Consider the following 24289-nt stretch of genomic DNA (forward strand, 5'->3'; position numbering starts at 1 on the left):
CCTCCTCTCTGGCAACCACCAGTTTGTTCTTTATATTTAAGAATCTGTTTTTTTGTCTCATTTTTTTCTTTATTTCTTGAATTCTAGGTATGAGTGAAATCATATGGTATTTGTTTTTTCTCTGACTTGTTTCACTTAGCATGATACTCTCTAGATCCATCTATGTTGTTGGAAATGGCAAGATTTCATTCTTTTTTTGTGGCTGAATAATATTCTGTTTTATATACACATCGCATCTTCTTGATCTCTTCATCTATCAGTGGACACTTGGGTTGCTTCCATATCTTGGCTACGGTAAATAATAGTGCAATAAACATAAGGGTGCATATATCTTCTTGAATTAGTATTTTTGTGTTCTTTGGGTAAGTACCCAGTAGTGGAATTACTGGATTGATATACTAGTTCTATTTTTTATTTTCTAAGGAACTTCCATACTGTTTTCCACAGTGGCTGCACCAATTTATATTGCCACCAGCTGTCACTAGGGTTCCTTTTTCTCCACATCCTCATTAATCCTTGTTGTATTTTGTGGTTTTGATTTTAGCCATTCTGACAGGTGTGAGGTGGTATTCTCATTATTAATTAATTAATTTTTTTTGTTAGAAGTGGAGAAGGGGCAGAGGGAGAGGGAGAGAATCCCAAGCAGGCTCCATGCCCAGTGTGGAGCCCGATGTGGGGCTTGATCTCACAACTCTGAGATCATGACCTGAGCTGACATCAAGAGTCAGATGCTTAACCGACTGAGCCACCCAGGCACCCCTCATTATTTTTAAATGCTCAAATTACCCTAGATTTGTCCCATGGAAGCCCCTTTAAGTAAGCTCCTATATTCTTTTGACGTGTTCCCATCGATTTGTGAAGACTTTCTGACATTCTGACACAGTAAGATACTCCAGGCTTATCCTGTCCTTTCCCTTTTCCAGCTTTAGAATCAGCCATTTCTCCACAGAGTTCTGGTTTCTTCTAGTGGATAACAGTATTATCTTTCTTTTATTCTTAATTACCTTTATTCTTCATTACTGTATTTTTTATGCTATGTTGATCCATTCTGTTTTTTCATGAGTACCAGGCTGTTTTAGTTATTTAAATTTTATATTTTAGTTAATTATTATTTTAGTAGATCTCTTTGCTATATATTTGACACTAATGAACAATCATCTTTTCTTGCTTGACTTCTAGAAACCCATAGTTCCTCTTTTGTTAACTTCTTTGACTGCTTTTCTCATTCTTCTTCTGGATTGTTCTTCCTAGATTAAGTTTTTAAAGGGTAGAGTTTCCTAAGATTCTGTCCTTTCTGTGGGGAACGAGGTACTGTCATTGCTTAGTCTGCACTGGTTCCATCCCTCTGGGACAATTTGATAATATATATCAAAATTACGAATGTATATTCCTACTTCTGGGAATGTGTCCTACAGGTACGTTTGCATATTTCATAATGACGTATGTACAGGATTATTCATACAAATACTTTATGTTAATAGTAAAAGATCTGGAGATTATCCACACTAACCCAAAAAGTTTATTAGTTTTTTCTCCCCATATCTGCATGAGGCTAGATTTTCTTTATATGTGTGAACCAAAATAACTTAGTGCAGCAGAGTGGGAAAAGTGTCTATTAATAGTGGATTGGTTGAGTAAATTTTGATACAGCAATGCAATGGATATTATACATTTGAAAAGGAGTAGGAAGAATAGTATTTATATGGAAAATTATGGAAAAATTACTGCAATTAAAGAGGAAAAGAGCCAAGTGCAGAACATACTATGTATTACTTTCTGTGTAAAGGGGAGGAAATAAGATTATGTAGTTGTAGTTGCTTAAATTGGTGTAAAGGAAGTCTGGAAGGAAAAATAAGAAACTAATGCTTTACCCCAGAAAGCAGGGTATGAACTGGGCAGATGACAGACAGGGGTGTGACAGACTCTTTTAATCTGTTTGATTTGTGATAGGGGCGCCTGGGTGGCTCAGTGCGTTAAGCATCTGCCTTCCTGGGATTGAGCCCCGTGTCGGGCTCCCTGCTCTGTGGGGAGTCTGCTTGTGGGTTCTCCCTCTCCCTCTGCTCCTCCCCCTTGCTTGTGCTCTTTCTCTCTGTCTGTCTCAAATAAATAAATATTAAAATAAATCTGTTTGATTTGTGACATGTGAAGATACTACCTAATTACTCTAAAATGTTTCTGGTATAGCTTAAAGTTAGTGTTGACACAGCACAAACTTGGACTTGGTAATTCTGAGCTGCTGACCCACAGCATAATGTTCGTTAACACACTATATAAAGCCCTTCATCTCTTTAGGTTTTTACTTTGCCATTTCTGGCTCCGTGTTTCACATTCTAGCAACATTGAATTTCTTCTGGTCCTTCTCACACAGGGCGCTATTTCATATCTGTGCCTGTTTTACTTATATCTTCTTCATATTCACCTTTTAAGAATCTGTTTGTCATCTTCTCTGCAGGCTGAGTTAGGTGATTCTCTCACATGCGCCCTGTATTTGTCTATTATCGCTCTTATCACACTGCATTGTAACGATCGGCCTCTTTCTAGTACCCTGATGCAGACGCTCAAAGATCTGCTGTGTTTTTTTTTTTTTAAGATCTTTGCATGTAGGGTCTGGGCCATCCTTCAAGCAGCTACTACAGTCTTTCCTGGAGACAGACACGCAGGGATGTAACTAACGTGAGGCTGGTCTCGTAAATGAGATCGTAGGCAAAGTTATACTTCCACGGGAGGTCTTTGGCATGGGTCTGGAAGCTGGGCCCGAGTCCAGATGGAGACATTTCCACAGGCCCTGTGGGGGAGCAGTACATAGTCTGGTGGAGCTTCAGCAGAGAGGAATCATGACTCAAGGTGAATGGGGAAGGAAAGGAAAAACAGGCACAGATTGTGAGAGGTCGAACATTCTAGTCTCAGGAATTTAAATAGCATCTTGTGGGCAGAGTAGGACTATGGAATGTTTCTGAACGGGATGTCAATCCGATCTGTGTTTTAGGATGATGACTTTTATGCTTTGTGTAGGGTGGTTTGAAAAACGAGGAGATGCGACAACGGGGTACCTGTGAGGATATTTTATACCGTAAGCTACAGTGTTGAATACAGGATCAGAAAGAGTAGCCAGTCACATTTTCAAACTCTGTGCTTTTTCCATACAGTCTATTCAATCTGGAATCATGTTATTCCAGTAATGAGAGTCTATTCATCTTTGAAGAGACAGCTTATGTGTTACTTCTGCTCTTAATCCCTGGTAAATTCCCTCCAAAAGTAATTAATCATGCCCTGTTCTGACTGTGTTTCATTTATTTCTTTTAGAACCTTTTTCATACTCTCTGTATCTCACAGTCATCGTCTTAATCACCCCCAGAGTTAACTGCTTTCTCCTGCAGACCTGTGTTGCTTTATGTGACCCACTCATGTAATACTTACCACGATGTATCATTGTTTGATGGTTTTTCTGTTTATTGCAGTAAATATTTCTTCAGTATCAAACCTCAAGGAAACCTTGGCAATCCGTATGTTTATCTATAATGTATGATTAGACGCGTGAGTTCCTTAAGGGGACCTTATTTTGATCTCTTACACTAAGCACAGTTGGTGATACATATTAGACCCTCAGTAGAGGGTATTAGAGACATCAGTGGAGTGGTGTTGGTTAAAAACCAGGTTAAAATCCTGGCTCTGCTGCTGTAATTCGGGTCCACTGTAGAGAAGTTATTTAAGGCTGTCTAATCCATAATTGTCTCATCTGTAAAATGGGGAATTCGTGAGCTTGGGCTGCCATTACAAAATACCAGAGACCGAGCAGCTTAAAAAGCAGAGAGCTTTTTCTCACAGTTCTAAAGAGTGGGGAGTCTGAACACGGGGTGCCAGCATGATTGGGTTCTGGTGAGGACTGTCTTCTTGGCTTGTGGGCAGCACCTCCTTGTTGTATCCTCACGTGGTGGAGAAAGACAGAACAAGCTCTCTGGTATATTCCTTTATAAGGATGCTGATCCTATCATGTGGGTCTCCCCTTACTGCCTCATCTAAATATAATTACCTACCAAAGGGCCCATCTCCAAACACTGTCAGGTGGGGAGTTAGGGCTTCCATATATGACTTTGGTGGTGGTGGTGAGGGGGACATAAACTTTCCATCCATAACACGGTCTTATACAGTGGTTGTGCCAATTAAGTAATTTATGGAAAGCATTTAGCACTGAGCCTCTAACATAACAAGTGTTGTGTTTATTTAACCTCCTATTATCATTATTTTGACTTGGTATAAATTTTACATATGGGGTAATGGAGAAAAATTCGAAATGATCTGGTGATTTTGCTCTTCATTGATGGGGAATGTGTGATAATATTAATATAATATTAATGTGTAATAATATTAATATTAATAATGTGTAATAATATATTAATATTAATTAAGAAGGGAGAAGGGCGGGAGATGCCACTGTGCTCTATCCACAGGGGAGGAGAAGGTAGATGCTATTGTCCGGCTTAGAGATGGAGCCCAACTATGCTCACAGTAGAAGAAAAGAGAACTTCAATATTCTGTACATGTCCGTGACCTTTAAAATGTACTTCTTAATTTGTTTTTATTCAAATCTTTCTTTTCTTTTCTCTGGTTTCATTGATAGGTTGAGTTTTTCTGTTAGTCCAGGAAAACAGAAGTGCCTTGGAGATCTTTCTCCACAAATACTACTAGTTCTGTTTTGCTGGATTTTGAAAAGTTGTATTTCAAACATTAGACTTGTTCTGATATTTTAAAATTGGAGTATCATCTATTCCTACTCACTAGCGTTTGGATTTTGACTTTCTCCTCTCTAACTTAATGAATCGAGACTTAATTTATGAGCCTTTCTAGAACTATTAAGACTCTCTAATTCTTTCACTTTTGGCAATAATTGTCTCCACATTTACTTTATAGAGTCCCCTTTGGTGGAGCCCACAGGCGGAGAGGAAGCACAGGATTCGTAAGATGGAGGGCGGGTGAGTGACTGAGAATTTGGGTTGGAACTTGGGGAAGAGTGGTAGTGGTTTCTCCTTAATAACAGAAATAAAACTAGAGAGACTGTGATGGTTTTTGTCTTACGTCAATTGTATTAATAATTTGGGTGGCATAGTTATCATGCCATCTGTACTAAGGTTTTGTCAAATTTACACAGTGACTCAGCACACAGTTGACAGTTTGGGGAAACGGCAGACAGTTGATCCCAGGGCTCAGCGTTTCTTTGGCGATAGTGGTCAAAAGCACATCATTAAAATGCAGTTTGGGACTTTTCTTTTTTGTTTGTTTTTGTTTTTGTTTTAAAGATTTTATTTATTTATTTGAGAGAGAGAGAGAGAGAGCACATGAGAAGGGGGAGGGTCAGAGGGAGAAGCAGACTCCCTGCTGAGCAGGGAGCCTGATGCGGGACTCGATCCTGGGACTCCAGGATCATGACCTGAGCCGAAGGCAGTCGCTTAACCAACTGAGCCACCCAGGCACCCTTCTTTTTTGTTTTAATAATAAAAATCACAACTCTTAATAATAGATACCATTTCAGTTGTAATTGGCAGACAAATATGCTTCTGGAGCCACAGAAGTCAAACTTGAGAGAAAGTAAAGAAAACTTAGAGCGATGTGATATGTAATGAATATTAACATAAAATAATTATCAAGTGACACATTTTCATTCAGAAGAAAAATGATGTGTGCCCAAGATTAACTTTATTATTACTTTTTTTTTTTAAGATTTTATTTATTTATTTGACAGAGAGAGACACAGCGAGAGGGAACACAAGCAGGGGGAGCGGGAGAGGGAGAAGCAGGCTTCCTACCGAGGAAGGAGCCCAATGCAGGGCTCGATCCCAGGACCCCAGGATCATGACCTGAGCCCAAGGCAGACGCTTAACGACTGAGCCACCCAGGCGCCCCTAACTTTATTACTTATATAAACTCAGAGTTACGATTTTATACAACATAATATTGCAGCAGTGATACAAACAAAGGGAAGAGGGCAGTAAATTGACATCAAAAAAGGAACGGAGCCTGTGAAAGTGGAGCCATTAAAGAAAGGGGGAAAATCTGTGGGTCTGGATCTATGGCAGGGGTTTCTATTTTGTAATGTAAAAATAACCTTAAATTGGTTGTATTGGTTTACTGGTGAATTTATGAGTTTTCTAACAATGGATGTAGTGGTACAGTTAGATGAGACTGAGCGTAATAGGATAAATACTAGAAAAACTTTGTCTCTGGGACTCTTTTACTGCTTTTTTTTTTCTTATTCCTTCAACCTCCTCATTTGGGGTCACCCTCCATAGGCCTTGCCCTGTTTTATTGTGATCAGGGGAGACCCCAGTACTTTTGGGCCTTGACAGGTTATCTCTGAAAGATGAACAGACATACTTAATGGCAGATTATTTTACATTTAATTGGGGCTCTTGAAAATCCAAACAGAATTTCCTTATGGTAAAACCTCAAACATTGACATCTGTTGCAGGAAATATTTTTAGGGAAGAGGGTTTTTTGACTCTGCCCCCAGAACCCAGCCTGTTGCTGGGTGGGAAAGAATGAACACAGCAAGAGGCCTGTTACCTGCTAGTGTGTGGGGATCTGGACTGGGCCCTCGATTGACACGACATCTACCATTTGATCCTTACAGTGAGATCCGCATTCTCATTCACATTTCACAAAAGAGGACTTGAAAAAGACACAGAGACCACGTGACCTTTCTAAAGAGGTTACAGTGGAGGCACATCTTAAAATCAGGACTTCCAGACTCCAAAGCTTTTACCTTCACCTCCAGACCAGTCTTTCCCAGTCATTGTATTCTTCTGTTTTACCCAGACCTCTTTGTGATGAACATACAGTATCTTGCCCTCAAGAATTCCTTTACCTGGTTCTCTAGAGACCATTCCCCAGCTCCCTTGTCCATCACCACATAGACCTGCTGCTTGTTGGTCCCTTAAGCCTCTTACTGGGACCTACCATTGGGCTTTTGGCTAGGAACCGAGAAAGGCCTTATAAGCAGAGATGGCCAACAACTGCAGCGTTGTTCTAATCATACTCAGGTTGGTTTGTTTTTTAGCAGATTGGCCAGCCCTGATGCTTGTACACTCTCCTTGTAGAGTAATGCAGATGTGCAGGAGGGGAGGGTACATTCTGGAAGGAGCAGCTAGCTGTGCTTGGGGGGCTCATGGAGAGGTTCGGGGAAGAGGGTGTCATTCCACTGAAGTTGGACTATGTCCTCGACTATAAGAAGCTGTCTTAGATGTACTATGTGTGGAGCATCTGTACGGACAGCGGTTCCCTCACATGGACATGTAGCTGCAGCCATTAAGCTCGAATGCTTCGCCTCTTCCCTTTTCCCCTAAGTTTTACGTGGTCATGTATCTTCTTTTCCTCCCCATATATCTTTTAGAAAACTGGTCTTCTCGCTAGCTGTTCATTTGTTTCCCTTTATGTTTCTGCTCTCTGCTCTTAAATTTCTCTGGTTTTTGGAAGCAGGCAGATAAATTTCTGGTCGGTCAAGCAAAGTTAGATTAATGTTGATGGTTGATAAAATAAATAAAAATAAATCTTTACAATAAATGTTGATTGTCGATTTCTGCCTTCTTCACAACACTTAGTAGTGTGTGAAGGGTCACGATGTTGGTGGGAAATGAAGAGAGGAGGGTAATGGAACTAGGCACCTGATCGCTTTATCATCTTTACTGTGGCACAGATGGTTTTCTTCCATTTAGAATAATTTCAGGACTGAAAGTGTCTGTCTCAGGACAGACTAGCTGTGTTCTTGAGCTGAAAATACAGTAAGAGGACAGTTGGCTGGAGGGAAACATTATATTCAGTGGTATATTATTTTCTGGCCCAGTTTGGTTGTAAGGCTGTTTGGTGAGTTACACTTAGGAAGGTTCCCCTTTGATTAAGTCTTCTCATACATGCTGGTCTCTCATGTACATGCGGTTTTCACAGGCACATTGCCAGATGTGAAAGCAACTTGGTTTACTTGAGAAGCCGTATGACATTATGGAAAGAGCCCTGCACCAGAAGTTAGGAGAGGTGAATTCTGGACCTATCTCAGTGTCTTGTTCTTTCCTTTGAGTTCATCAATTGACTTCTTTTAGGTCTCGGTTTTTTGCTTTTTAAATGATGGGATAGGATAATGCTCTTTGAGGTATTCGTTGGCTCAAAACTTTCATCCTTTCATTATTTCTTTAACTATAAAACCTTTGTTGAGTGCTTCCCACATTTCATGCAGGGAATAAAAGACGTGGAGTATATAGACCTATAGGTGATGGAAGAAAATTGAGAGTCCAGAAAAACCCATACATCTGTGGTCAGTTGATGTTTGACAAGGGTGGCAAGACTAGTCAGTGGGGAAGAATAGTCTTCAACAAATGGTACTGGGACAACTGGATTTCCACATGCAACAGAATGAATTTGAACCCCTACCTCACATTATGTATAAAAAGTAACTCAAAGGGGACTTAAACGTGAGAACTAAAACTGTAAATCTGTTAGGAGAAAATGGGTAAATCTTTGTGACCTTCGATTGGGTAATAGTTTTTTAGATTTGACATCAAAAGCACAAGCTTTTGAAATGAAAAGCTGATAAATTGGACTTCATCAAAATTAAAAACTTTTCTGGGTCAGAGGACACTATTAAGAAAGTGAAAAGATGACCCACAGAAAGGGAGAAAATATCTGTAACAGATATCTAATAAAGGTGTAGTACCCAGAACATATCACAGAATTTTTATAACTCAACTATAAAAGACGACAATAAAAGAGAAATAAAAAATGGTGAAGAATCCGAATTGACATTTCTCCAGAGAAGATACACAAAGGACCAATAATACATGAAAAATGCTCAACATTAGCCATCAGAGAAATGGAAATCACAATGACATGAGATATCACTTCATACCCTCTAAGATGGCTGTAATCAAAGAGATCATAGGAAGCGTTGGTGAGGTCACAGAGACAGGGGGGCCCTCACACAGGCTGCTGGAATTGTAACACAGTGAAGCTGCTTTGGAAGGCAGTTCGGCAGTTCCTAAAAAACTTAAACACAGAGTTACCATATGACCCAGCAGTTCCACACCTAGAGAAATAGACCCAAGAGAATTGAAATCCTGTGTTTCCATAAAACTTGCATATGAATGTTCATAGTAGCATTATTCATAATAGCCCCAAAGTGAAAATCACCCAAATGTCCAATAACTGTTGTATGGAAAAACAAAATATGGTGTAATTTAGAAAATGGAATATCACTCCTCCAGAAAAGGAATGAAATACTGATACATGCTCCAAAATGGATGTACCTTGAAAACATTATGCTAAGTGGAAGAAGTCAGACACAACGGTCACGTATTGTATGATTCCATTTATATGAAATGTGCGGAATAGGCAAATCCATAGGTAGAGAGCAGGGTAGTGGTTGCCAGGGGCCGAGAGGAGGAGGGGCTGAGGAGGGACTGCTGATGGGCTCAGCATTTCTTTCTGGCGTGATGAGAAGTTCTGGAATTAAGACAGTGGTGATGGGTACACAGCCTTGTGAATAACCTGAAACCCACAGATTGTACACTTGAAAATGGTGATTTCTGTGATATGTGATTTTTATCTCCATAAGATTTTTAAGAAGACATAGCCCTTCATGGTGCTACAGTGAACAGTTTATGTGATGAAGATAGGGTTCTGTGGGAAGATAGGGAATGACATTTTCTCCTAGTGTGTGGAGTTGGGGTCAGACTCCTGAAATGAGTAACATGGGGACCTGCAGAATGAATTGGAATTATTTAGGTGAAAAGACATCTGGTAACGGAAATGAGGAAGAATATATGAGAATTAACAGCTTCCAGCCAGTGTCAGCTGTAACAGATCTAAGCTCCTCCCTCTGTCCTGTGCAAGACTGCCAGAGACCTTTGCCTTAAGTAATTTAATTACCTTATGTTATGATGAGATATATATATGTATGTCACCTTCTTGGGAAAAACCTAGCATTTATATTTCATGATTTGATTGTAAGATTTTAGTCCATGGCATTTTATAATTTAAAATTGTCATGAAACCAAAGCTAGCTTCTAGAATTCGTTTATGCTGTTTTTTTTTCTATTTATGTTTTGTAAGTTCAGTTTGTAGAAATTCTACTGTTTTCATTCCTTTTGACAGTTTGAGGTTAATTTCAGATCCTTGTAAGCATGATTTACTGTAGAGTTAGGATAAATACAGATATTTATTTTTGTTTTCTCTTAGGTAATAAGATGTTTTATTAGGAAATTTCAAACATGTACAAAAGTAGAGAGAACAGCATAATCAACACCCATGTAATAATATACCAGCTTCAGAAATTTTCAACTCATGGCCAACTGTATATCCACTTACTCTTTTACCTCTTGGATTATGTGGAAGCAAATCTCAGATGTCACATTGTGTCATACCTATGCTCCATTTATCTCTAAATGACAAGAATTTTTTTAAAAAAACATATTGAGTATTTTTTAACTTGGAAATTTTTTTCTTAGGAAAACAAATTATTTTAAAAGTTGTCTATTACCAGAAATTATTACTGTTACTCTTACATAATTTTAAAAATTTGGTTACATATTCAGTTCTTCTAATAAGTATTAGGTATGTTTATAAGATAACAAATTTATGTTACAAGAATATGGTTCATATATTAGTCTTTATGCTCCTCATTGTGACTAACTAGGACTTACGCATGATAAAACTCTTCTCTACAGCTAGTCATTACCTCTGTTTACCATATTCAGTGGCCTTTACTGTTTGGCCTTCTAAGAGTCTGTATCATGTAATACTGTTTACTACCCATTCCTTATTGGACACCCATCTCTCTTGGCTTCCTTGGCATCTGACCTTCTTGGTTCATCCCTGTGTCAGAACGCTCTTTCACGGACACATTTTCTTTTGATACCCACCGAATGTTACTATACCCCATCCTTACTCTGTTCTCCAGCCTCTTCTGACCTCTCTGCAAACTCTTAGTTCTGCTCTCTCACCTGTGTGATAGGTTAGCTGTGTGTTAGCGAATCCCTAGTATTTGTTACTAGTGAATGAAAGAACCTCTTTTTCATGTTCTAGTTGAATATTTATTTTTTTAAAAGATTTTACTTATTTATTTGAGAGAGAGAGAGAGCGCGAGCGTGGAGAAGAGCAGAGGCAGAGGGAGAAGCAGGTTCCGCACCGAGCAGGGAGCCCGATGTGGGGCTCGATTTCAGGACCCAGGGATCATGACCTGAGCCGAAACCAAGAGTCAGCTGCTTAACCAGCCTAGCCACTCAGGCGCCCCTAGTTGAAAGTTCCCGCGGATATCCCCGTGTCTTCATGAATTCGGATCTTCAAGACTGAGCTCGTCTTCTTTTTTGTTAACTCTGATTCCCTTCAGCTTTCCTTTACTGACAGATCACCAAGTTTCTTCAACTTGCTAGGCTGGAAATGTTTCTATCTTCCTCTTCCTTTAGTCTCCTCTGCACATGCTATTATCTTGTCTTAGTAATTCTTTCTTCAAAATATGTAAGTTATTTGCATTTTATTCTTACTGTTGTAGGCTTTTTTTTTTCTTCCATTTAGGAAACTTCCTAACTCCTTTTAGGTCAGCTCACTGCTCTTCTCTGTGATTCCATAGACCTCTTGCGTTGTCTTGTCAGGATGATCTATGTACACATCTTTCTGTCATTAGAACTCAAGCTCCTGGGGCGCCTGAGTGGCTCAGTCATTAAGCTATGCCTTCAGTTCAGGTCATGATCCCAGGGTCCTGGGATTGAGCCCCGCATCGGACTCCCTGCTCAGCAGGAAGCCTGCTTCTCCCTCTTCCACTCCCCCTGCTTGTGTTCCCTCTCTCCCTGTCTCTCTCTGTCAAATAAATAAATCTTTAAAAAAAAAAACAAAAAAAAAAACTCAATTTCTTCGGGACTAAGATGGGATTTTATTCATGCTCACCTCATGGCACATGAGGCATTGTGATATTTCTTAAAAGATAATTGATTTAAATTGAACTTCCAATCCCTTTACCTGTATTCCTGCAATACCTACCTAAGGTCCTGTCTTTCCCTTGCAATATGTCCTATGTAGAGTAGTCTGAAGCCTTTGAGTGTCTAATGAAAGCAATAGAATGTCAACGTAAATCAACCCTGTAAATTTCCATTGTAGAACTTTCTGCCTAAAATTATTATTTATTTTCTTTTTTATTATGGGTTTCCCCCCCTGGAAAAACCCTCTGTGATGGTACAGAGCCATGTCAGTCATTTACATTTTCGTGTCCTCTAATATAACCTTCCACATAGTAAGACCCTAATAGATATTCGAATACGAATGGGTACTCTCCCTTGTGCCCCAGGAGAGAGCAGTGCGCTTATACGTAATACAAATGATTTCACAGCAGTTATAAACCTCAGACTTCGAATTTTTCTTTTATTGTATCAGAATAATCTTTTTTAATATTTTAAGTTCAATTTAGTTAACATACAGTGTATTACAGAATAATCTTTCTAAAACAGTGCTTTTATCAATGAAAATCCAGTTAAACTCCTGGGCCAGACTTCAGAGAGGTTCTGAGAATACAAACATAAATAAGAACATCATTCCTGTTTTTTATGGAATCTAGGTGTGAAGAGGTAGAAGTGCTTACGCCTCCTTGAGGAGGTCAAGGAAGGCTCCCTAGAGGACCTCTGCTAGTTCTGAGGTTTTTGATTTTATTTATTTATTTATTTATTTGAGAGAGAGAATGAGATAGAGAGAGAGCATGAGAGGGGGGAGGGTCAGAGGGAGAAGCAGACTCCCTGCCGAGCAGGGAGCCCGATGCAGGACTCGATCCTGGGACTCCAGGATCATGACCTGAGCCGAAGGCAGTCGCTTAACCAACTGAGCCACCCAGGCGCCCCTAGAAGTAGTTCTGAGGTTTTTCTCCAGCTCCACAATGACGTAGTCTGCAGGTCCCATTTTCCTCTGCAGGAGGCAGGAGCCTGGGTCTGTGCAGAGAGAGGAGTGAAAGCTGCCCGCAGCTTGGCTGTTCCAGCAGGTTCCAACGGCTGCCCTCATTCTGACCTGAACACTTCCTTCAACCCAATCAGTAACTTCGGAATGGAAATCTAATTCCTTCCTAGATGGAGATTATTTTTAGATCATCCCTTGTTTTGTTAGTTTAGATAACTGAAGGAGAAGCCACTAGTGCTCTAAGGGCTTTACTGAAGCCACTGCGAGCTCTTGTTTGTGGTTTGGTGGATTTTTGTTTGGTTAACAGGGAATCAGGAGACATTAGTACTTAGCACCACTAAAGTCCTGCTTATTCACTTACACTTACTTCTACCGCTCATTTACTCCATTTGTTTTCCCTTTCATTCCCATTAGAATGTAAGCTCTGTGAGAGCAGGATTTTGTCTGTTTCGTTCATTGCTTAACAGATGTTTGTTGAATGAATGCTTAGGAAGTGATTGGTAGCCTTCACAGAGTAGTTTAAATAAAATAGTGGGGATGGAACCTGGTTTGTGTGGTGGAGGATCGCCTCAGCTGGTGATTTCAAATCAAACAGGACTCTTTTCTTTCCCCTCTTTTACAAAGTTTGGTAAAGGGGCGCCTGAGTGGCTCAGTTGGTTAAGCATCTGCCTTGGACTCAGGTCCTGATCTCAGTGTCCTGGGATCGGGCCCCACATCCAGTTCCCTGCTCAGCGGGGAGTCTGCTCATCCCTCTGCCCCTCCCCTCCACTCATGTTCTCTCGCACGCTCTGCTCTCTCTCTTTCTCAAATGAATGAATAAAAAAATCTTAAATTTAAAAAAAGTTTGGTAAAGAAATTATTTATGAAAATTCTCTGCTTAGTCACTTTTGTTTCCTTTTTACTGATGGTAGCTTGTTAAATCTCTTTTAAATGAACATGTCCTCTTTAAGTATCCTTCTTGTAATTTATATAAATTTTATAATTATAGAATGTATTTATTACTGTAAGTTCTCCGATCTCAACTTCTTATGACTTTTTAGATATTTAGAGAAAATGAAAATTTTAAGTGTTCTTTAACCTAAATGCAGCTGTGAAATCATGGTAAATGGTTTTGGACCTTCGATTAATTTTGTTTTGAAAAATTAACTTAGTAAATGTGCACCAAAAGTAAATGTGTGTGTAAATGACTTTACATTATTTAAAATTCTAGAATTAGACATCTGTCTAATGAATGCTGTTCTAAATGTTGGTAAATCATTAATAGTAATTAAAAGGTTAAATACAAGCTGAAGAAAGCTTTGAATTTTGAAATGTTTGCAATAGCTAGTGATCTGACTGATGCAGACGTTTTTGTCAAAGTTGAAAAAGTTAGTACTAATTAATTTCTTGGGAGACATATGATGAATTGTAGGTGTGATAACATATTTGAGTAACATATGGTAGTAATGGGGCACCTTTCTAGTGACAGGGCAGCCAGTTAAATATAGACTTTTTTGGTGTTTTTCTTTCATTACCATTCTTTGTTACAGTGTATTTTTAAACCAGTCTTCTTTTCTAGAGGTCATTGCTCAGGATTTAATGATTTATATTTAAATGTTAATATGAACATGTAATTCTGTTCTAAGTTGGCATAAATTTTAGTGAAAGGGTTTCTTAAAACTGTAGCCATTCATTTTTTCCCTCAACGTGCACATGCGTGCTTCTCTGACTAGGTAGACCCCGTATTTGGGGAAGTATAGTCTCAGTATATACATTATTTAAACTGCAATTGCCCTTGAATGAGGGCCAAGAAGGAGTGTTAGGTGGTTACCTTTGCCGCCGTGTAGCGCATACGGGCACTTATTTTCAACATTTAGCTGTACTTTTCTCTCAGAAGGATTCACTATTTGCATTTTGACTAATTTCCTTCCTTCCTTCCACTTTTACTTTCTGAATATTGCTTATTTATGACAACAGATTAAAAAAGGAATTAACCATTCTGTTATTAAAATAGTATCTAACATATTGTTAGAGGAAATCTCGAGTTAGGAATTTTGCAAATAGAGGCAATTTTTGGTCATGCCGTAGTTTTCATTTTTTAAAAGTTGGGTTTTTACCACAATTTACAGGCTTGTAATCGGGTGTGTAAGTCTACAGTTTTATAACTGTCCTTCAGAGCAGTCCACATTGAAAGGAGAGCTCAGGCTGACAGTGACTCAGGGAGGGGAGGGTGTTCAAGGGAAGTCTCCCCCTCTTAACGGTGTGCTGAGGACCTAGATGGAGTGGAAAAGGTAGTGAAAGGCTGAGCTTTCCAGATCTTCTGACATTAATGCAAGAGCCGTATTTACATCTAAAAGGACATAAACTGAAAGGGAATTGATTTTAAACCTTCAAGGAGAGAGGATACATAAATTCTAGAATTATTAGGGAGATACCTTTAACACTCCTTCGTCCTCTACTGCAGATGCTATTCTGAAGTATTACTGTAGTTTTGGATATACTTACTTTAAAAATCTGCATGCAGTTAGTGGGTCTAGCTTGTCTAGAAACCTTCCAAATTGATTTACTAAACTTTTTTGATATCACCATAATTGTCTTCATTTAAATTTGAGTATCCTATGAAGAATTTTAGTATGGACATCTGTTCTATGAATTCTTTCTTGTTCTAAATCTGTTGTAAAATTTTTCTTGTTAATTGGCATGCTTTTAGCCAATGGGAACAAAGACAAATGTCCCTGAGGGGACTGCTAGAATATTTTGTCCCAGGTGGGCTCTGACTTCAAGCCTTAAGCTAGATAATGAAGGTGAACTTTCACGTAATTCACTGGAAAGCACTAGCTTTCATTCATTTAATAAAATTCATAAAATTTATGAACACTCAGTTTTGAAGATAGCAAAATTCCCTGAAATACAGCTTACCAGTATGAAAAATGACCAGGGATTTATTCTGGGCATATAAACTTTAAAGACTTTAATTGGTACGATTGTTACAATGATTAAAATCTCCAGAAACAAAATGCTAGTGGATAGGCTGATTATTTACTATTTAAAACTTATAGGAGTTTTAGTAGAATAAATGATGATTTATAAATTAAGTGATTGGTTTTATTAATTATCAGCAGTAATGAACTTCAAATTGGATCATTTTTCTTTATGCAAGTAATAATCCATATAATTCTATGTGGCTAGTAGGCAGTATTTAATGAAGAATAGAAGGATAATGATTTTTCATTCAGTAGGAAAATCTGATATTTGATTTGATTTCATAGTTGAGTAATTACACTTAGAAATAGCATTTTTTTTTTTGCTTTCATAAGTTGTTAAAATATTTTTTTGTTCAGTTAAGTCTGTCTTTAGGTCCTAAAGAAGGTAAATGACAGATACCAGATCTATAAGCCAACATTAAAATTCACTATAAAATACTTGGCCCCAGTCTGGAAAACTGGGTTTAGTTCTAGCAATGTTTCTGGAACAGTGAGTGAATGATATTGGAAGATTAGGGGATTTACATTTTAAATGCAATGTCAACAGTCCTTACCTTGCCATGCATAATTTGCCTCTCAGGTGAGCTCAGGTCAGTGCTAACCATTCACATATCTTACTTTTTTTCTGAAATGACAAGTCCTAAGTCCCTTCAAGACTTGTTAGTCTTGAAAAGAAGTGTTTGAGAGAAAATCTGTTAATAGTCTTATTAATAGTATGGAAAACAGTCCATTTTGTGGAGCATGATGCACTCTGTCACATAGAAACATTTTTTTGGATGCTTTCATAGCCATCTGTAGAGGATGGATCATTGATTTTACATAAGTCATATAAAAAAGATAATTTTGACACAATCTTTCTTTCCCTAAAAACCTTGTTTCTGGAAAATGATGTGTTAGGTTGAGCAAATTATTACATAGGAGTCTCAAATTTGGCAATTAAAAAATATATGGTAAATTCATTGTTTATGATTTTATTTTAGTATTTTCTGTTGACATGAAAAATTTTGAGAACAGATGATCAACAATCTAGCCTGAGAATAAATGGTTATTTTTTTGCCTCTAGGAATGAAAAATTAATTTAAATAAACATATTTTAAATCTATCCATTTCACATTGTTGAGTCACTAAATACATGCCAGAACTTCTCAGAGACTCAAGAGTTACTGTGAAGATATTAAACTTCTTTTTCAGAAATTTTGGGGGAACTATAGATGCTTTATTCATTTACAATTACTGGGTATGCTGACAAAAAACTGTAATTTTGACTTTACGAAATTGGCCTAGCATTGTAATTTCTTTTTTTGTTTTTTAAAGATTTCTTTATTTACTTGAGAGAGAAAGAGAGAGGGAGAGTATGCGTGTGGGCAAGCGCTGGGAGTGTGGGGAGGAAGTAGCAGAGGGAGAGAGACTCTTCAGTAGGTTCCACGCCCAGTGTGGAGTCTGATGCAGGGCTTGATCTCACAACCCTGTGATCATGACCTGAGCCGACTGAGCCATCCAGGCACCCCACATCGTAATTTCTTTTTTTTTTTTTTTAAAGATTTTATTTATTTATTTGACACAGAGAGAGACAGCTAGATAGAGAACACAAGCAGGGGGAGTGGGTGAGGGAGAAGCAGCCTCCCGCTGAGCAGAGAGCCTGACGTGGGGCTTGATCCCAGGACCCTGGGATCATGACCTGAGCCGAAGGCAGAGACGCTTAACGACTGAGCCACCCAGGCGCCCCACATTGTAATCTCTTATGAGATAATGGATTTGAGTATCGGGAGTTCAGTCAACAAAGATTCCTGGATGAAAGACCCAAAATTCTGGACATTTTGGCTTTAACAATAAAATAAACATTTCATACATTTCTTAAAATGCTTATATATTATATTCCTTGAAATACATTCATATAATTGTCTTTGAAAAAATTATGTCTTAAGGTTAACTGGTGTTTCTTTCTAGCTAACATTAAATCCTTATCAGGCAGAGTACTTTGTGCTTTGCCTTAGTGTATCACTTCATATGTTTAAGTGGCTGAGGACAAAGCAGAGCAAGATCATTAGACCTCTTACTACAGTCCTGGGGTGATGGTCATTGTCTAATTTGGGCCCGGACAGCTAGGTAACCGGGACAGGCCCTTCACTGGTGCGCATTGATGCCATAGCTGACTTGTCAGATGATCCCGGGGATTTGAGAAATCTCTCTAAACTGTTGTTCCTTGATTGAATTTTCAGGAGCCAGGGAAGATGTTCTGTCAACTCCTCAGCTTTAAACTTAATATTTGGGATTCAGTGAGTCCTTGGAGCCCGGGTAAAGTGAACGGGCTTACCTGAATGGGAGTAGAGTCTGGCCTTGGCCGGCTATCCTTCTGTTCTGATTGAGTACTTCGGCAAGTGCAAGGCTGGTTCCATTTGGTGAGGTGCACCTGCTGTGATGGTGGTCTTATCAGTGACCCGAATCGAGTTGTTCAGTACCTGAAGTTTGGGTGGTTAGGCAAGGAGTATAGCACAGAATTGGCCTCAGAGGACAAATACTGGATGATCCCATCCCACTTCTATGAAGTACTTAGAGTAGTCAAATTCATAAAGATAGGAAGTAGAGTAGTGGTTGCTAGGAACTGGGGGAGGGAGAGATGGGGAGTTACTATTTAATGGGCACAGAGTTTCAGTTTTGCAAGATGAAAGGAGCTCTGGAGAGGGTTGGGGGTGGTGGTTTGCAGAATGTGAACGCACTCTATGTCACAGTCTCAGATGAAGGATCTAAGATACAAGAAGAGATGAAAGAATGACAAATGTAAAAAAATGTGCAACCTCATTAGCAATCAGAGAATTGCAAATAAAAATCACCATGAGACAGTCTCTACACTCACACAATTTTGGCAAAAATGAGAAGCCTTGATAATATCACAGGTTGGAGATGTTGGCAAAAAATGAACAGAACACCCAGGACAGTTTGGCATGATCTAGTGAAGTTGAGGATACGTATACCTTCTGACTCAGTACCTGAACTCTACTTAGAGAGGTGTGTGAGTATTTTCACCAGGAGACCCGTGTAGGAGTGTTCAGAGTAGCATCGCTTGCAATGACACGAAACTGGGAAGAAATGTCCCTGCACGGGAGAATAGACAAGTAAGTTGTGGTTCACACAGTGGCATTCTGGACAAAGCTACACTAAACGCGGATGGATCACACAAGCCTAGAATGAGTGAAAGAAGTAAGGTACAGATGATGCATTTGAACTTCAGACACAGCAAACATTCTGGATTGTTTAGGGAGACATAGCTAGGTGCTAACACGACAGTAAAAACCAGGTAAGTTAACACCATAAAAGTCGGAAGAATGTTTATACTCCAGGGGAAGGATAAGAGGATGCGAGCAAGAAGGGACGTGTGGACGGCTCCTCGGGTGCTGGCAGTGTTCCACTCACCTGCATGCTGACCAAACACAAGTTCACTTGGTAATCTTTCATCCCGCTTTATTGTATTTTATACGATGGGGCTGGCTATTGTGGAGAAGTTAGATTTGATTGTTAACCCTCATCCAAACTGTCCTTGTCCCCCTTTATTCTGTTTTCCAGCAATAGTCTCCATGATCTCATTAAAACTTGAGTCAGATTACCTGGACTCTTTGCTCAGAAACATCCCGTAGCTTCCCACCTCACTCAGAGTAGAAGCCAGAGTCCTTGGTGCGATCTACAAGGCTGTAGATGACATGGGCTCCTCATTACCCCTCTGACTTTTTCCTCCTGGTTCCCCCCTTGTTCTTCATGCCCTGACTGTTCCAGGAGCATGCCAGGCATGTTCCCATCTCAAAACCTTGCTGTTCTCTGTCAAGAAATCTCTCCCCCACCTTCCCTCTCCACCGCCCCCAGATACCTGCACCTAGCTTCTTCACATCTCTTCAGTTTTTCTTAAAATTTACTTCTTAATGATGTCGTCCTTGGCTACCTCATCTAAAACTTCAGTCCTCTTCCCGTTTGGTGTTTTTCTCCTTGGCATTTACCAGTATTTAACATACTCTACCCTCTACTTGTTTCTCTCCCATCAAATATGAACTCCATGAAAGCAGTGATTTTTTTCCATTTTTTCCTGTTGTGCTCCCCATGCCTGTCATAAAGTAAGGGACTCAGTTTTTGTTGAGTGAAGAATGAAGGAAAGAATGAAATGTATTTCTAGAACCAATTAGTTGAGAGCTTTCATTGTTAGATAAAGCTACATCAAAATGCAAATAGGGAACACAAGTGTAAAAACCTTTACATTTTATTTTTAATTTATATTTTGAAATAATTTCAAACTTACAGAGAAGTTGTAAGAGTAACTCAGAAGCTTTTCTTTCCTGATCCATTTGAGTCTAAGATGCTCCATTATTCCCGGATACTTTGGTGGGTGTTTCTTACAAAAGGAGGACATCCTCCTATATGAGGAGAGTATAACTATTAAGTCAAGAAATTGACATTGATACATCAGTCACTACTATCTAATCACTAGGTCCTCTTCAGATTTTGCCAGTTCTTTCAATAATGTTTTTTTATTGAAAAATTCTAATCTGAGATCTTGCGTTGCATTCTTAGGTTGTCTTTAGCCTCATTTAGCCTGGAATGGCTCCACAGTCTTTACTTTTATGGTCTTGATGCTTTTGAAGATTACATACCAGTTATTTTGTAGAACATCCCTCAATTTGGGGTTGTTTCATGTTTTTCTTCACTGTTAGATTCAGGTTGTACATTTTTGGTGCTATCACAGAAGAGATGCTGTGTCCTTGTTGTATCCTCTGGGGTGGTGGTCAATTTCGATTTATCCCATTACTAGAGATGTTAGCTTTGATCACTTGATTAAAGTAGTGACTGCTAGTTTTCCATACCATAATGGTACTCTTTCCCCTTTTTGTTATTTACTATTTTGTAAAATTATCTTTTAAAAGGTTTAGACTTGTCTTTTTTACCCATTCCTTTGAATCAGGTTGCATTGTTGCCTGGTGAGATCAGAGGTTGGTAGAGGGAAGGAAGTACATTTTGAAGTCTGGGGCATTTGGGGAAGTGAAGGTAGATCAAGATGGTATGTATGGCATGATGGAAGAGGGCAGAAGACCTTGAAACTGGTAGAAATAACAGCAGGGTGTGGGAGAAAAGTTTATATCAGGGAAGGATGTAGGAATTATGCCAAAGGTACACTTGCCCATTTCAAATACTTGATTACGGCAAATTCTGTGCCTGGAAGGAGTGATAAAAACTTAACTTCCTTTTCCCCACCCTTCCATTCCAAGGGCCTAGATTTAAGGTTGGGTTAGCTGGTACTGATTAGTACTATTTAACTGAGTTAAATAGACCTTGGATGACATCCTCAAATTTATAGCATCCACTATTTATAACATTATTCTCTGGAACAAAACACTCCAAGTACTCAGAAGCTACCAATGAACTAAAAGGGTGCAGACCACTTATAAACCCGGAGACTACCTGCAATGGGTTTCTGTTATTTAAAAATTTAAAGTGTAGTTAAGTTTGAAAAAATAAAAAGTTGAAAACACCAGATCTGAGGCTAGTGTGTAATTGAAATGAGGTTGTTTTAGACAATTAATTTTGGCAAGTGATTAATCCTTAATAAAGAATAATTGTTTTATCTATTTTAGGGAAAAATTAATTTAACGAACCTATTATTATGTGAAATTTAGGTAATGAACATGGGCAGTACATAATTTCCGTAACATTTATAGCATCGACCACAAAAAAGGCTGAATTAGTATCATCAAATACAAAGAATGTTCATTTCAGAATCAGAGCTGTTCAGAAAGCACTGCTCGTGGTTACTATAATTAAGTCAACATTTCAGGGCTACTTGAGATGCTATGCCATGTCACTTTACTAGATGTACCTTTCAGGTGCTTATATGCTCCGTTTTGGATAAGTATCACTTTTTTTTTTTTGTACTTTCCAGTATTGAGTAGATTTTTTTCTTAGTTAAAAATGTTCTCTCATTCAGTGATTTTTGATTTTATACCAAAAGTAAAGAAACCTTGAGTTATGTTAAATAATAAAACCGACGCCTGCTAACCAGCACTGATTAGGACTCTGCACACAGCATTAGCCCTGGCTCAGCAGCTGGCTGTGATTAACCGGCTGGACTTCTGTAGGTAGGTTCTCCCACCTTTCCCTGGAGCCAGTGGAGTTTTGGTTGGGTTGTGAACAGATACCAAAGAAATGAAGAAAGTCACCGGAGATTATTCTTTTGGCTTATTTTTTGATGAAGAGAAAGAAAATAGATTGCAACAGGTCAAAGAAAGATGATGTTTGGATGGGGTGGGCATGTTCATAGGTTGTAGGGAAGGAGTCAAATACAGAGGGGAATTTTGAAGATTCAAGAGAGATATAATCATTGATGTAACCAAATCTTACAGATAACAATAAAAATGGGACAAAAGACTAAGGGCTAGCACTTGACAAGGAGCCTGTATATGTCTTTCTTTGAGGGAGAGAAAATGAGGGTGTTCTAAATAAAGTGTCTGCTTTGAATGCAGAGTTGGGAAGTTGAGGTTACTTACATTCAGTGGTTTCCATGTTTTCTAGGAAGTGAGCTTATTAGAGGATGAGAGAGATGGAGTTTGGGGAGAGGGGTTTGAATAAGGGCAAAGAAGATGTGACATGATTGCTTTTGGTAAATAATCATCTATCAGTTTGACTTGATAGATGGTCAGATCAACTGGAGATGAATTAAGTAATTTCCCAGAGTTCCCAGATGAATTATGGTTGATGCATTTGGCTTAGTTTCATGATTTAATATTGCCAGACTCAGAACAATTCCACAGAAAATGGATTTTACAAAAGGCATAGGGTGGAGATCGATAAAATGTGTACAGTGAGGGCCCCTGGGTGGCTCAGTCAGTTAAGCATCTGAGAATCCCGGGGTCCTGGGATCGAGCCCCGGGTCGAGCTACCTGCTCAGTGGGGAGCCTGCTTCTCCCTCCCCCTCAGCTCCTCCCTGCCCGGCTCGTGTTCTCTCTCTCTCAAATAAATAAATATAATCTTTAAAAAATGTGTACAGTGAAAGAAAAAGTAGATGAGAAAAATATAGACTGACCAAAGAGTCCATAGAAAATGAGACAAGCGAGCAGGTGTGGAGGGGAACTTGTAGACTGGGAAAACAGGGAGAATGAAGGCCTGGAAATGGTGGGAAAGGAAGGAGGAGGTTCAGTAGGAATGGTGAAATTGGGATATTAGCTAAAGTATTAATGGTAGAGTAGCTGATTTAGGCCGTAGTGTTTGAGTGCCTAACGTGCTGGGTCCCATTCATTTGTAGTTACAGGAGACCAGAGTACCAAACATGTACTGTTCAACGGAGTTGCCACTAGATGTCACTCTGACTCATATGGCGAGGCTAGCCTGGACACACTACTCTTCAAAATGCAACACTTTGAAATCCGGATGTATATAAACAGGCAATCTTAAGGAGTTTTTGCAGATTGATTCTTTATTATCTGGTTGTCTTATCTGTAAAACTACATCTTGAGAGAATACCTCCTTTGAACAAAAGCAAACCCTGAAAAGTTTGTGATTAATACTGCTTTGCATCATTGACTTATTTTTACTAAACTTAAAAAAAAAAGATTTTATTTATTTGTTATAGAAGAGATAGTGAGAGAAGCATGAGCAGGGAGGACAGGGACCTGAGCCGAAGGCAGACACTTGACCACCTTAGCCACCCAGGCGCCCTTATTTTTACTAATCACACTAAATAAGAAGTATTCCTCCAGTGAACTTTAACATTTTCTGAAATTCTTACCTCAAAGTTTGTGAAATTGTTTTCTTTCCTTCTAATACTGTTTTAGTTATTCATCATTGGTTTAGTTATTCGTATATTGGTTTGGCTTTTTATAGGGACCAGTGAATTTTTATAAGCACCAAAGGAGCCATTTATTTCTAAGTTGTCATGATTGTGCCTCTCTACACCATAGCTATAAGTGTAAAGTTTTACTTTATGTGACCTTTCTGTTCTCAACTATAAGGAAGAACATGGTATATCTATCCAGCTCTTTAAAAAAAAAAATTTTTTTTTTTTTTTAAATCCCATTCTTGTTTTCTATCTCAACCAGATAGGATCACCAAGTATAGTTTTGCTTCTTTATCTTCATGCTTAGATAAAGGAGCTATGTTTAGGGAGCTTGTCTGATTTCCTGCCTGCCCACAAGGTTTTCCAGCTTGGTTCTTTTAAAACCTCTGAACTATTTTGGACAGCTGTGCAATATAATTGTTAAACAAGCCTGTGAAAACAGACAAAACTAACAACCATGTTGACTTCCTTAAAAACACAGATAAACAGTACTCTGGCACATTATATATTTTATAAGATCTGTGTATGTTCTCTCTCTTTTTTTAATCTGTGTGTGTTAGGGGTAGGGTTAGGGTTTATGTTAATTTTTTCTTCATTTAACTGA

At 38.8% G+C, this 24289-nt stretch overlaps 1 protein-coding gene and 1 long non-coding RNA gene across 6 annotated transcripts in view; both read left to right on the plus strand.

The window, feature by feature from the left end:
• The window catches only part of AKT3 (AKT serine/threonine kinase 3), a 304967-nt gene that overhangs the window by 58775 nt on the left and 221903 nt on the right, over nt 1-24289 (plus strand). For 2 of the 5 annotated variants that reach the window (XM_081824489.1, XM_081824492.1), the window contains exon 2: nt 4909-4970. The exons of the other annotated variants lie outside the window; for them this stretch is intronic. In XM_081824489.1, coding sequence (XP_081680615.1) covers nt 4909-4970 — 62 coding nt within the window. The remainder of the gene's footprint in view (nt 1-4908; nt 4971-24289) is intronic. 5 annotated transcript variants of the gene reach the window in all.
• On the plus strand, nt 10509-14042 carry LOC145722268 (uncharacterized). The gene is made up of 2 exons (XR_014146400.1): nt 10509-12664; nt 12880-14042. It is a non-coding gene; the product is annotated as an uncharacterized LOC145722268 (long non-coding RNA).

This window comes from Leptonychotes weddellii, chromosome 6, assembly GCF_054177405.1.
Source record: "Leptonychotes weddellii isolate Sample4059 chromosome 6, ASM5417740v2, whole genome shotgun sequence".
NCBI classification, from domain to species: Eukaryota; Metazoa; Chordata; class Mammalia; order Carnivora; family Phocidae; genus Leptonychotes; species Leptonychotes weddellii.